Here is a 15,092-nt window from a genome sequence, read left to right as displayed (position 1 = left end):
TGACACACACACATACACTCTGACTTAAACAGACATCAGCCAAGTCTCTCTCTCACGCTCTCTCTCCCCCCCTCTTTCTCTCACTCTCTCTCTCCCCCCCCTCTTTCTCTCACTCTCTCTCTCTCCCTCCCCCCCCTCTCTCTCTCTTTCTCTCCCCCCCTCTCTCCCACTCTCTCCCCCCCCCCCCCCACACTCACTGGAGCAGTGTCTGAACTCGAAGCGGACGTGCGAGCCGCGGAACATGTCCACGGGGATGGGCAGCTTGACGTGCTCCGCCCAGCGGGGGGTGTTGTTGTGGTACAGCACCAGCGAGTGGTAGTCGTCCCCACCGGGCTCACCAGACCCCGCCGCAACGTGACTCTGTAGGGCGGGAGAGAGAGAGGGGGGAGAGGAGAGAGAGAGGAGAGAGAGAGAGAGAGAGAGAGAGAGAGAGAGAGAGAGAGAGAGAGAGAGAGAGAGAGAGAGAGAGAGAGAGAGAGAGAGAGAGACAGAGACAGAGACAGAGACAGAGAGAGAGAGAGAGAGAGGATAAAGGGAGAGACATGACACGGGATAGAGATAGAAAAAGAAAGAGTGTGAGAAAGAGAGAATGTGAGAGTGAGAGGAAAGAGTAATAGAGAGAGACAGTGTGAAAAAGAGAGAGAGAGCGAGAGAGAGCATGAGAAAGAGAGACAGAGCGAAAGAGAGAGAGAGTCAGCAAGAGCGAGAAAGAGAGCGAGGAGAGCGCGAGAGAGAGAGAGAGAAAGTCAACTTACAGGTGAGGCTGCTTCCAATCAGAGCATACACAACACAGAGCCTTCTCCTCGAGACGTCATCACAGGACATACACAGGTGTCCCTCATTAACCTAATTATGGGTCTGCTCCTGTAATGCACCGGGGCACGATGGTCGACTCAGACTGTAAATATATCCCACACTGACCACGGAGCGTGTCCCCCGGTCCATACAATGAGCAGAGCCCTGCTTAGTTTAATGAGAGACACCTGCGTCTCGATGACATCACGTCTGATGGAGCGACTACGCAAACACTGGCTCCTGCTGACGACCTTTTATACTGTACATAACAACGAACTGGAAGGAGTGCCGAGTAGGGATTGGGCGAGAGCTTTTGGTGGGAGGTGGGAGGGGGGAGGGGGGAGGGGGGAAACCAAAACATGAAGGTCATGGCATTAAAGTTATAAAATATGCACACAACACAAACACACATGCAACGTATGAGTATGAGCTTGTTGTAAGTGATGATAGGTGTGGATGTGTATGCGTGTTTGTGTTTAATGTCAATGGGTGTGTGCGCATGTGTTTGCACGTGTGTGTGTGTGTGTGTGTGTGTGTGGATGTGGATGCGTGCGTGCGTAGTGCGTATTGGGTTGTTGTCTGTTTTGGATGCCGAATTTGGCAGCAAACCCACAGAAATGGACTGGCAGAGGCCAAGACCACGAACAGACCCGCGACAAGAGAGGAACCCAGCTTCAACTAGGTCACTGTATCTAAAGTCAATACACATTACTGGGTTTGACCAGTCAGCGGCAGAACTACGTCACAGCTATGCCGCAAATACTATACCATGGCAATGGATAATATTCAGGGTTATTTCCTTTTTCGTTTGTTAATATCTATTGATTAATAACCAACGATGATATTTTTATTACAGCACCTATTAAAACAGTGGTTCAAAAAGTGTGCAGAAAGGTGCTATAAAAGATCATAAAAAAATTAAATTAGGAATAGAAAGGGAGAGTAGAGGAATATAATAGAAATCAAAAAGTGTAGTAAAAAAAAGTAAAAAAAACTGAAAACAAATAAAACTATGTTGAATAAATCCTTGAAAACCATGAATAAAGCTGACATCGATATTTGGTATGCGTTACCTTGAGGATCTGCCCGTCGATGTCGAGCACGTACACGGTCACCTCCACGTTGCGCGCCACGCTCTTCCCGCCCTTTTCAAACTCGCCCCTCTCCAGGGTGATGTAGAGGTCGTTGCGCATCTCTCCTGCAAGGTCGACGGAGAGAGCAGGCCATCATTATGGACACGAGACACGGCCCCCGGGGCGCCAACCGCCGTCCAATCGGAGGGCTTGACTCGCTAATGCAGTTATATTCCATGTTTTCTTTTTATTCTGCTTTAAAAAATGAGGGGTTAGAAGCACGGGAAGCAAGATAAAATGTCCTCCAAGACGTGGCTTTGACAAATATTGAAATACAGTTTCACAAGGACATTTTCATTTAGAAAGGTGCTTCCTTTGTCTTTGGCTTCATAATGTATTCTTTTTTAGTATTATTTCCTAGCTTTAGTTAGCAGCAGCTGGAAGGCTACAACTGTGTATTGTTTTGAATTTATTTCATGATTCTCACTCGGACCTGCGCTTTCAGTCCAACACAGAACGAGTCGACAATCCCAGGTGCATCCTGCCGGCTCATTCAAAACACAGTAGAGCACACACCCCGCGAGATAGCGCCTTGCCAACACATGTCTTCACCTTTTCACTCTCATGCACCGCATGGAAATAAAGACGGTAACAAGACAATTGACCGTTTTATCGTCAACAGTTATGTTTTAGATTGTATGAGTAGAATATTTTGTAAAGCTCATCATATACAAGGCCTCGGTAATGTGTGTTGCAGGATAATGTTGTGGCCAAAGTCCTTGAGGGAAATCCTCTTACCAGCTCTCCCTGCTCCTTGATGACCTAGTCTAAACCTATGTACTTACTGTTATTAGCTTTAAATAAAAGTGTCTGCTATATGATTAGATAGTTGTATAAAATGAGAGTAATATAGGAAATGTGTCCAATCCTTATTGTGCAAATTAACAATGAACGGCTGTTCATGGACCAGTGAAACAGATGGTCGACCATATATGGTTGCTTCTCCATAGGAGGAAGTGACAGGAAGTAGGAGGGTGACGTAATGCAACAAAGGCAGAAGACTAACCCATTTCCTGTCATATTATAGCTTCATTGTGTGTGTGTGTGTGTGTGTGTGTGTGTGTGTGTGTGTGTGTGTGTGTGTGTGTGTGTGTGTGTGTGTGTGGGTGTGTGTGTGTGTGTGTGTGTGTGTGCGCGTCTATGTATGTGTGTGTGTGTGTGTGTGTGTGTGTGTGAGTGCGCGCTTGCACTCTGAACGCATGCATGTGCACACATGCACTCACAGAGAGTGAGAGAGAGAGAGCGAGCGAGAGAGAATATCATGACGCAAAAACAGAATGATAGGGAGAAATGCTAAATGAGCACAACAAACAAATGCAAAATGACTCAATCAAAACGAAAGATAGCAGATTAAATATAGAGAGATAAAGGGAGATTCAGCAGTTCGTTCAACAGTTATTCAGAGATGCAAAAGTGATTCAGCAGACGAAACACGTCAACAGAAAATAAAATAACAGAACCTCCCCACTCACATGAACACACGCAGTGGGAACTGTCGAGAATGTATTTTTTTTCTTGAGCGCGATAAGGAAGGAGTGAGAGAGGAAGAGAAATGACAGCGCGGAGAAGGGGAAGAAAGAAGAAGAGAGGGATTTCCCATGGCCCGTAGCACTGGCGGAATAGGTAGGAGAGCTGAACGTTATAAAGAGGTTCAAAGGCAGGAGATACTGCGACAGCCAGCGTGAACATACATCTAAGCGGTTTATTGGGGCACTGGGGGACCACACACACGCACGCACACACACACTCACATACACACACACACGCAGTGTATCTTTACAAAACCAGGTCTTGGCTTCTCTCTGCTCAAAAGAGACCGCCTTGGGGATACACTAAAACAAAATAAAACCAATGATTCCCCCGCCCCCCCCCCCCCACCAACAATTGGGTGAACAAAAAACACATTTTCATTTGATCCACTTTGCTTTTGTTTCTCAGTTGAGGAAAGTGTGTTTTGAGAGGTCAGCAACCAACCACTGAGTCAAACACACGTCATTCAACGTAGCTGAATGATGTGCACCGTCGCGAAACATCATCTCATTTGTGGGAAATAAGATAAATATGCACGCATACATTAGTCAGTTATATAGATAATTGACTTGGCACGCTTCAGCTCACAATTATGCACATGTATGTAACCATGGCAACGGAGAGAACCTTTCGGACGCAAAAATGCCAGGAGGCATTTACACTAACGTGCGTCGGTGCATACTGACATATTCAAATGAGCAGCTTAAACACATCTATACATATACAGCGTCTTACTCATGTAGTTACAAAGGGAAAAACGAATATGTATACATATATATAAAATATATATATATATATATATATATATATGTGTCACCATGAATATGTTTGTGGAAATACATTCATCACCCACACAAGACGAAGAGGAAGTGATCTCTGAGTTGTGCAAGCTAACAGGTCAAAGGTTAACGATGTCAAAGTGTTGCATGCATAAATAACCACATGTGTTGTGCAAGGCTCTAATTGGAATAAATTAGACATCTCTGATAAAAAATAAATAAAAAGAAAAGTGTGCATAACGTTATCTGGATTCCAGCAGACCCCGTTCTGTTACAGCAGAATTTCTGTGGGGGAGGAGACAACGAATAAGAAGGAAACTCATTCATGCGACTGAATGAAACTTTCAGAAGGGGATTTTAATAAGGCTATTCCTCCAGCGGCCAGCCTACACAATGTGGATCTGAAACCTTTACAGACACTATTTCACACTGTTCTACCTCCGGACGAGTTTGCGTTCACCGAATGCGTGCCTACAGATCCTACGTGTCGGTGATCAGTACGCTTAGGATTTTAATCTAACGTCTGAATTTTACAACCGTACAAAACATTGTTAAACCAAAAACATTAAGATCTAGTGCAATATTTAGTTCATAAAATGTCTCGCATTTATGCAATTTTGGATATACTTATGTAGCCTCTTGATAATATATGTATGCTTTGTCTTCTGTCATGCTTGATACTGTCAGCGGCTATGTTTCAATTTTGTCTATCGATGCTTTATGTCTCACGTGTATGTCTACATGTTTGTCTATTGATGCTATATGTCTTATATGTATGTATATGTCCTCAATTCCATAAATGATCTGCCCAGGGATGCAAAAATTATTTGTGTGTGTGCGTGTGCGTGTGCGTGCGTGTGTGCGTGCGTGCGTGTGTGCGTGCGTGCGTGCGTGCGTGCGTGTGTGTGTGTGGGGCTTACCTGGCATGATGACATCAGAGAAGCCCAGCTTCCTGGTGATGGAGACACCGCGCTTGAACAGGACCAGGTACTCTCTCCTCAGCTGGTCTATGTCCCCGTGAAGGAGCTGGAGAGCCACCGACAAGCCTGGACACACGCGTACAGACACACACACACACACACAAACACACGCAGACACACACACACAGTGGTGCAATTGTCAATTAAAGAACAAATTATACATTCACATTTGGGGGCATTTGGCAGACGCTTTTATTCAAAGCGACTTGCAATAAGCATAAAGTTATTAAAGAAGGATATCGCAGTGGCTTTCAGCTCCTGACCGAAAGGTATGATCCCCAATGTCCGCAGGCTACGCCGGTAGCCTCCATGAGCAACGATGCCTCCAAGCCCCTGCCTGCTGCTTAAAGACATCACTATGAGTGGCTTTGAAATGGGATCAATAGTAAAAAGGGGCAACAAGGAAAGGTCAGTGGGTTGAAGGTCCCTATGCAGTTGATACGAAGCCCTCCAGTCCAACACAGCGCGCTGTGACGGCCTGTCTTCAGCCCTGTCAACGAGTCCTACTTTAGGAAACTAAAACCCAATAAGGTGCCATGTTGAGACCTCATAAATGTCCCCACAAATAAATGTCCTCATAAATACATTTGAGCCTTCAGTGTGCATGTGTGTGTGTGTGTGTCTGTGAGACACACACACACACACACACACACACACACACACACACACACACACACACACACACACACACACACACACACACACACACACACACACACACTACCAAACCAAGAAATAGATTTATGATTAAGAGCAAATCAAAAGAAGGGAGACAGAAGAGCCAGCTCAATATTGTGATGCAGGAAACCGAAATGTCAACTCTGACGGCAAATTGAATCAGAACCTCCTATTGGAACCTCCATTCAGTTCTCTACGTGTTTGTGTACAGGGTGAATCAAGAAGGAAAACTAAAAACTACCAGAGAGAGAGAGAGAGAGAGAGAGAGAGAGAGAGAGAGAGAGAGAGAGAGAGAGAGAGAGAGACAGAGACAGAGACAGAGACAGAGACAGAGAGAGAGAGAGAGACAGAGAGAGACCGAGAGAGACCGAGACAGAGAGAGAGAGAGAGAGAGAGAGAGAGAGAGAGAGAGAGAGAGAGAGAGAGAGAGACAGAGACAGAGAGACAGAGAGAGAGAGAGAGAGAGAGAGACTACCCACAACCAGAGATAGTGCCTCTCTCAGGGGGGAGATGTGGATTTAATGGGAAGGGGTGTCTCATGGAGTTATGTTTGGGGATGCGGATGGGAGAACACACAACCGCACACACACACACACACACACACACTGAAGAACCACGATTAGGCAAATCAGATTTATTGTTATTCTGTTCTGCGTATGTGGCCCTCCCCAACCCTTTATCTTTAACTCAACCTTTTTCCCTTACCGTCCTCAGAAAACCCCTAACAGCAAACACATGTTCAGCCTGAATAAAATGTGCTAAAATGTTTGGACGATGAGTCAAAGCCTGCCTACACTTGTACTGTGGAGGCGACTGAATAATCGCCACCGACTGAACCAAACGCTTGCATGGAGCAGCATTAGTATTACAAGTTTCAAAAACTCATTACTTCATCTCTAATCCTCATTTTCTCTCTTGTGACCTCAATTTCGCAAACCTTCCTACTCTCACTCTCTATTTTTCTAACTCCCTCTCCAAACTACCTCGCACCCCCACTCTCTACCCCACTTTATGTATCTCCACCTCTATACGTCTCTCTCCTCTATGTGGCTCTCTCCCCCTCTTTATGTCACTCTCCCCCTCTATGCGTCACTCTCCCCCTCTATACGTCTCTCTCCTCTATGTGGCTCTCTCCCCCTCTTCATGTCTCTCTTCCCCTCTTCATGTCTCTCGCCCCCTCAATACGTCACTCTCCCCCTCTTTATGTCTCTCTTCCCCTCCTCATGTCTCTCTCCCCCTCTATACGTCACTCTCCCCCTCTTTATGTCTCTCCCCCGTTATATGTCGCTCTCGCCCTCCATCTTTGGTAATTTCCCTAGCAGTTGGGCCAGTGTGTGTGTGTGTGTGTTTAGTTGTCTCTGTGTGTGTGAGAGTGTGTGTGTGTGTTTGTGTTTGTGTGTGTGTGTGAATGACAGTGTGCTGATTTCTGTTAGGCTAATTGGTTGCTAATGGGTAACTTCTGGCTCACCGCCAGGATCACTTGGAGGGAGTGCCATAGAGCGAGGACACACACACACACACACACACACACACACACACACACACACACACACACACACACACACACACACACACACACACACACACACACACACACACACACACACACACACACACACACACACACTGACAAGCTCATAGATATAAAGATAGATGCAAGCCTTTAGACACAAACAGACACACACATTCACAAATATAGAACGACAAGCTCAGATATAAACACATATGCAAGCCCTAAGAGACACACACACACACACACACACACAATGACAAGCGCATAGATATAAACGCAAATGCAAACCCATACACACACACACACACACACAAACATACATCATGCCCCCCATACTCAGAGCTCACCACTCACACAAATGCGGATATGGATGTGCATATCCGGATCTACCCTGTTGTCAATCTCAACCACATCTACACCCAAAACATAACAATGCTCAGGCATGAGTGTGTTACATCCTTTCATACATTCATCAATGACACCCACATGCAAACATATGGACACAATGTTTGCAACGAGGCAGTTTCTTTCTAGGTCAAAATCCATCATCTCTATACAGATGACGTGCGCGTACACACACACACACACACACACACACACACACACACACACACACACACACACACACACACACACACACACACACACACACACACACACACACACACACACACACCTACTCTGACTGAAACAGACAGCTCACTTTAAATGACCACTCCATGTCCATTGTTCTCATGAAAAGAGCAGTGTGTAATGACTTGAGAAGCTTGAATAATAGATGGTTTCCAGATTTACCGACGCCTTTATTGGACCCAGCCTCACCTGTCAGTTGTCTTTCTCTTTCCCGCTCTCGCTCTCTCCCTTAAATGATCTTCCCAGTATGCCACTTTGTCGCTTTAACTATAATAGGACTGCCATTAAGAGAATAGGTGTACAATCCTGTTTTGTACAAGTCAACCTGTTTGTGAACGTTCTACCCTGCTCTGCAGGATAAGACTTCTTCAAAGAACTCCTAGCCCAAAACTTTTTTTGGAATCTCTTAGTGTTCGAATTCGTGCTGAAACAGGTGGTTCATTTAAACTTAAAGACGCTTGTTTAACACTCTAAAACAGTTGGAGTTACTGTCAAATCGAGACCTCCTACTGTAAAACTAACACACACACCCACACACACACACACACACACACACACACACACACACACACACACACACACACACACACACACACACACACACACACACACACACACACACACACACACACACACGATGATATGGTGTGAATACTGATTCTGTAAGAAATGTTGTTCTTATTTTCATCATTTGTGCCCCCACATCACATCTGTTAGGTGCTGGAATGATGATATGAGTCATTAAGTGAATCAATCAGAGTCATACAGCACTACTTCATCCAGTAGCACACACACAGATGGGCTGAGCACAAGATCAACTCAATACGAAGACACGAAACAGCAAAAAACAACGTTGGTAGGAGAGGGAAGTGGGTGGAAACTTCAACAAACTGGTGGCAAAGTTCTCTGTAGGGACTTAGAGCATTGTTCTCTAGAAAAGATATCATATAAACACCAGATCAATACAGAGCAATCCACGCTTAATATCACTGGCAGACAGGTGCATGATGGGAAACAATGTAGAGGCTCTTAATAGAGGAGCTCAGTGTAGCCAAAGCACTGAGAGCAAGCCCCCCCCCCACACACACACACACCTGCTTTAGAGCTATTTCCAATGAAATTACATCATCAATTGTGTTTGTGTGTGCGTATCATTGCATCCGTCGTGTGAGTGTATGTTCATTGTTCAAATATAGATTTTCTGAGAGCCCAACAATAATTTCCCGCCCACATTTAATTACAGTAGTTGAATCTTCAGACAAATAAACCCCTTCATCGGTGAAGGAGAAAGAGATGCCTCTTTACGTGGATATAAATGCTGGTGTTTATCGGAATGCACAATTCTGCAAAATATTTAGACAATTCCTTATGACACACTGTTGTTCAGCATGACCATTCACAGTTACGCCTCTGCAAAAAGCTTGCGGTAGAAGCACTGAAATGTTGGCTGTTTCTCGCTGACTTTCAGCTGCACATTCCTGAGCGCTCCACATCATAACAGTATAAACACCTTGACAAAAATGTTGACGGATCTACCGGTAATATCGCCTTAACCAACCGTTGAGGCAGACCATAATACTGTATAATCCCATCTGAGCCAGCTTAGTCATCTTAATGTTCTCCTGCGAGGATAATCACTGTTCAAAGTATAAAGCACACCGCAGTACTCGGCAACATAAAAACATTCAACACAATATCAGCAATGTCATAGACCGAGAAGGCAGCATTAAGCAGCTAACATCCATTATGCGTTTTGCTCAAAGTAGGGGTGTAAAATCTGATGGCATGGCGTTAGCGTGTTATCTCAGACGAAATGGCAGCTAAAGGCGGGAAAAGTCGAGGACATGGGTGTTATGAGAAGAAGCGTCATCAATTTATTTGTGATGTGGGATTGTAATTGGAGATAGTGTGGCAATGTGTTTGGTTCAGTGTTCATCTCCGGGTGACGATGCGGGGATCTGTTGGTCAGTTTGTCTTCCTGCCTTTCCGTTGCTTCGGTTGCCTTGTTTTACTGTGCAATTCATCTAGAGCCAGCTCTCCGTCTCTGTTTCTTAGAGCCAGTGCCCACATAGCCTTGTTGTCTAGCAGAAAAAGCGCACATTTATCAGCACTTTCACAGCTGTCGTGCGAACAACTAGCGTCTCCCCTTTGCTTTTATCGATATTTATATTACATTTAGAAGGCTTTTGACGGTATCTGTCGGACATGTCGTAAAGCTCTGCATTGAGCAGACGCAAACCAAACACGCCTCCTTTCCGTCTTCTTGGTTAAAGGGGTGACGAGTCCTGCCCCCGCTGACACGCGACTGTCCGCCTGTAAAGGCGTGACCGCGACGACACAAGCGCATTTCTGGAAAGTTCCGATGTTTTCAACTCAGTGCGCCCGAAGCGGCCTCACCAAAAAGTCGGCACGCTCTGAAAAAAATACGCCAGTTGCAGCGTTTTATCTCTGGGACTCTGCATGCTTCCACGTACACTCTCTACTCATCGGGAACAATAGAATAAGACTCAGGCCCTCATACTGATTTTCCCTTCATCCCCTCTCTTTCCCCCGTCTCCCTCGCGCTCTCTCTCTCCCCCTCCTTAATCAGATCATCTTTGCAGAGAAAAAAACGTGGCAAACACATCTCCCAATCCAAAGGTTTCTCGCCCCAAGTTGGGTTGGGGGCCGAGCGTGCGCGATGCCACATTGTGATCCTCAATTAAAGCGCTGTGGCGTGAAGAGACCGCTAAATGATTCTTTGTCTGGAGATGTAATTACCGCTCTCCTCCATCCCCCCCCCCCAACACCACCCCCCCCCCCTCCACCCGCATTCTCCCAAGATTATCCATGATTATTTAATATTCTCGAGTTGTGCGTCGCCTCAAGTAATTATTTGGTTTTCTAAGAGAGTGTGTGTGCGTGCGTGCGTTTGTGTGTGTGGCTGTGTCTGTGGGGTCTCTGTGTGTGTCTTGGTGTGTGTGTGTGTGTGCGTGTGTGTGTGTGTGTGTGTACCAAGGAGCTTATTCAGTGGATCAGTGCCAAAGTTTGATTTGTATTCCTCCCTGGCTCCGAGAAGACTCCCCTCCCTCTTCTCTTCTCCCTTTCATTTTGTCGTTTCTCTTCCCCGTGCCAAAAAAACGCAACGCAGTGCAGTTTATGAAGCCGTCGGGGAGTTACGGGGAAACAATGATGAACACCGACAGAGAGGTTTTGTTGTCGGACCGGTTAAGAACACAACAGTCGGGAGTCGCCATGCTGTCAGGAACAACAGGCCTCCAGCAGGTTGCAGGAGGCCCTGTTTCACACAACACGTTGGGAGCGAATTAGTATCACAATTCTTTCTTTCCGCGCTACATAAACAAACGACCACTCTGAGGGGGGGGGGGGGGGGGGCGTCTGTAGACGCGGCTGACAATGTTCGCCGTGCCGGAGATGATCCGCAGCGGGTGGACCGCTTTGATCGTTTGTTGTGTTGTGGAAGAGGAAGACACTACACCCCACATGTTGAACGGGAGCATTAGAATGTGTATCGCTTCTCCTTGTCTAAGAGCACACGCCTCTATTACTGTTGATATGGAATGGAGAGATAATTAACCCGAGGCGATTTTGCCCCTTCTACGGATTCAAACCTGAAGTGGTCTAGTCTAGCAGCCAATCGGAAAAAATACAACGGTAGACAAAAAAACAAAGCACAAAAGACAAGCAACAAGAAGACATTTTAACATATTAATCGAAATGTGTGTTCTGCGTTTGAGTTGAACAATATGACACTGCATAAGCAGTATTTTGGAATTTCACTAAACGGCTACCTTCTTGTACAAAGCCGTTATCTTTGTGACACAGTTGGCAGCTGAACACAGGCAGGGGACAAAATGGCGGCGTGCGTACCGGTGTTGGAGCCAGACAGGTTGTATCGGGAGCTGGCCTTCTTGATGAGGTTCTCGTGGATCTGGTGCCATTCGCTCTCCGTGGTACACCTGCCGGGCGGACACACACAAGCCATTCATTCACGATGAAGCATGTACACATTACACTGTGGTTTCTTGATAACTCAATGCGCGATGACAAGGTTAATTTAATGAGAAAGAGAGCATACAAATGTGACATGGAGTAATAATAAAACTCCATTTTGCAGAAACAGATTTTTTCTATGCATGTTATTTTAGTATTCTTTCATAATTTTGCTGTTCCGTGGATTGTGATAAAATAACGTCAATGCTGCAGGAACAAACTCCCACAGCAGCCAACTTCTGCCTCAAGACTTTCTGAACCAGGGCTTGGGAACGGGACTCACGAGTAGACTTTGAGCAGGTGGTCGTCTTTGGAGTCTGCGGTGAGCAGGTCTGCGATGCTGACCACCGCACAGCCAAACGGGCGGCGGTACTGAACACTACACAGGCTCTTCTTCTCCCCCGTGCCCATCCTCCCTGCACACACACACGCACGCACAAAAATGTTAGAACACACACACACATACACACAGATACACACACACAGGCACACACATGTTAAAACACACATACCCAAACACACATACGCAAAGACACACACACACACACACAAAGAAACGCACACACACATATATTAACGTGTGTGACCACACACACACATGAGCAAACAAAAAAAACAAATGTTTACATCGGACACTAACAAGGACACCCACACAAGTGTGCACACACAAACACGATCTCACCTATTCTGACGATGTGAACCACAATGTAAACATCTTTCCTCAGGTCGCTGCTGCCCAGATCCTGATGGTGTGAAAAAGGCACCAGAGAAGACTCATCAGACACAATGACACTGTAGCCACACGATAAACTCTCACTTTAGAGTAAAACAGGAGAAAAGCTAATCCAAACAAAATGTAAGTAGCTCAGGTTGTCATGGTGTGTGTGTGTGTGTGTGTGTGTGTGTGTGTGTGTGTGTGTGTGTGTGTGTGTGTGTGTGTGTGTAGTCGTTGGCTGTGTGTGCGGTTTTGTTGTCCGTGCAATGTTGTGCGTGCTTTCATTGAGTGTTGAATGCTTCATAGATGCTGTCGTTTCACACGTCTTTTTAACAAGTTCACACATAAACACACGTGTGTGCGTGCAGCGCGGCTCACCACAAACAGAGTGCATTGTCTCTCCGTCTTCTCCGGGGACTTGGGCACTCCAGTCTTATTGAGTCTCACAAAGAATCGCTCACTGGAAAGAAGGAGAGAGCGAAGGAGAGAAGGAGAGGAAGAGCGAGAGAGAGAGAAGAGAAGGAGAGGAAGAAAGAGTGAAGGAGAAGGAGAGAAGGAGAAACAGAGGAAGAGAGAGGGAAGGAGAGAGGGAGACACGAGAGAAGGAGAGAGGGAGAGGAAGAGACGGGGAAGGAGAAGGAGAAACAGAGAGGAAGAGAGAGGGAAGAGAAGGAGAGGAAGAGAGATAGAGAAGAAGAAAAGGACAAACAGAGAAGTATAGAGAGAAGGTGAAGGAGAGACAACAGTCAGGGAAGTCATACAATACCATTTCATCAAGACAGAGTTAGACATTTTTAGGAAACTAATCATCAAAGTTTGAAGCTCAGGCACAAGCCTGCAAATCGGAATACTTTGAAGACAATAACCAACCGGAAACGCTGCGAAGGGAGATGGAGAAATAGGGCGATTGACTAAATAATAGAATTGCAAAACGAGGGGTTAGCCCAACAGATATGAATAAAAAATGACTTTACCCCGATAAAAGAAGCGACAAAATAACAAAAAACAACAAAACAAAAACCGAACCCCCAACAAAGCCCTTTTAGCTTCATTTCTGACAGCACACTCAAACCACGGTGTGCTCGTCGTCGACTGAATCTAATATTCATGAGGTTGGGCGTTCGCTGGGGGAGAGAAGAGCGATCCGAGAGAGACATGCTAACCCAGATCCCCGTCGCTCAGTGAAGAGACACACGCCGAAGAGTGACATCAAGCCCAAAGTCAAATGAGGTTGACGTTGATTGGCAAAGATCATAAATAGAATACAGAATGAGCAAAAACGTTGTGGCAGTTTGAAACAAACAAACACAGACTCAATGTTGATTATCGTTTACAGTTGAAGGAAGCCATTTTGATGCCTTTTACTTTTTAACCGCTATGGATGGGTTTCGGAGTGAATGTATAATTATTCCGCAAACATCCCACACATTTTGTAGAGAGTGAGAGTTGGAGTTTAGTTTCGAGACAGAGTTGATGAAAAAGTAGACAAGCATTTATATAATGCTTCTCTTTTCACAAACTCGAAAGTACTCAAACTACAATTTATGCCTCAAAATCACCCATCCTGATTATATAACACTTTCATAATCCATCTTCAACCCAAATTGTGATTTAATCAAACCCCTAGGCTAGAATAAATTAGACTTTCTTGGACAAGACAAGTGTTCTACAAAACAAATGGCTTTGGTGAGTCTGGTTCTTTTTCAGAAAGATCATCTCAAGGATGGACCCGAACACCTAAGAAACGATACCACCACCGTGGGACAGTGTAAACCCTATCTGTCTTCTGGTGTCCGGTGTCCTATCGTTAAAGGCCAGTTTAACGATTGAATTGGTAATCAGCTTGCCGCCCGTCCAGGGACCAGGGACAAAAAAATTGAGCCTGAACTTTTGAACACACCAGGGTGAGCTATTTAAAAATGAAATCCTTTCTGTGAAAAAAAAGTGGCCAAAAGCCTCTTGAATCAAAGCAGCTCTGATCTGAAAGGCCTTCTGCTCAGATGGGGAATGGTGTAGGTCATGTTGTGGTCAAAGTCTATTCACTCCCTTTGTAGTTATTTATTTTTTTTCCTGTATTTCCCCTTCTCTGGCCCTCTCTCCATCTCGCACACACACACACACACACACACACACACACACACACACACACACACACACACACACACACACACACACACACACACACACACACACACACACACACACACACACACACACACACACACACCAAAAAAACCAGTGTGTGCCCAGAACAGCGCCCGCTGTCGTGGCCCCCCCGCTGGGCGCGTCTCATCCGAGCTGGCGAGCGAACGCCGCCGCTGCCGCCGCTAATCCCGTTAGGTG

At 45.7% G+C, this 15,092-nt stretch overlaps 1 protein-coding gene across 1 annotated transcript in view; it reads right to left on the bottom strand.

The window, feature by feature from the left end:
* Positions 1–15,092, bottom strand: part of LOC132448053 (dedicator of cytokinesis protein 4-like) — a 75,177-nt gene that overhangs the window by 42,486 nt on the left and 17,599 nt on the right. The window contains exons 5-11 of the mRNA XM_060039116.1: positions 13,128–13,209; positions 12,717–12,777; positions 12,318–12,450; positions 11,912–12,000; positions 5,158–5,283; positions 1,869–1,993; positions 192–360 (exon numbers count right to left, since the gene is read on the bottom strand). Of these exons, the coding sequence (XP_059895099.1) occupies positions 192–360; positions 1,869–1,993; positions 5,158–5,283; positions 11,912–12,000; positions 12,318–12,450; positions 12,717–12,777; positions 13,128–13,209 (785 nt within the window). The remainder of the gene's footprint in view (positions 1–191; positions 361–1,868; positions 1,994–5,157; positions 5,284–11,911; positions 12,001–12,317; positions 12,451–12,716; positions 12,778–13,127; positions 13,210–15,092) is intronic.

Source organism: Gadus macrocephalus, chromosome 19 (genome assembly GCF_031168955.1).
Source record: "Gadus macrocephalus chromosome 19, ASM3116895v1".
NCBI lineage: Eukaryota > Metazoa > Chordata > Actinopteri > Gadiformes > Gadidae > Gadus > Gadus macrocephalus.
Note: the sequence above shows the minus strand (reverse complement) of the source record. Positions and strands in the feature narration are given on the sequence as shown.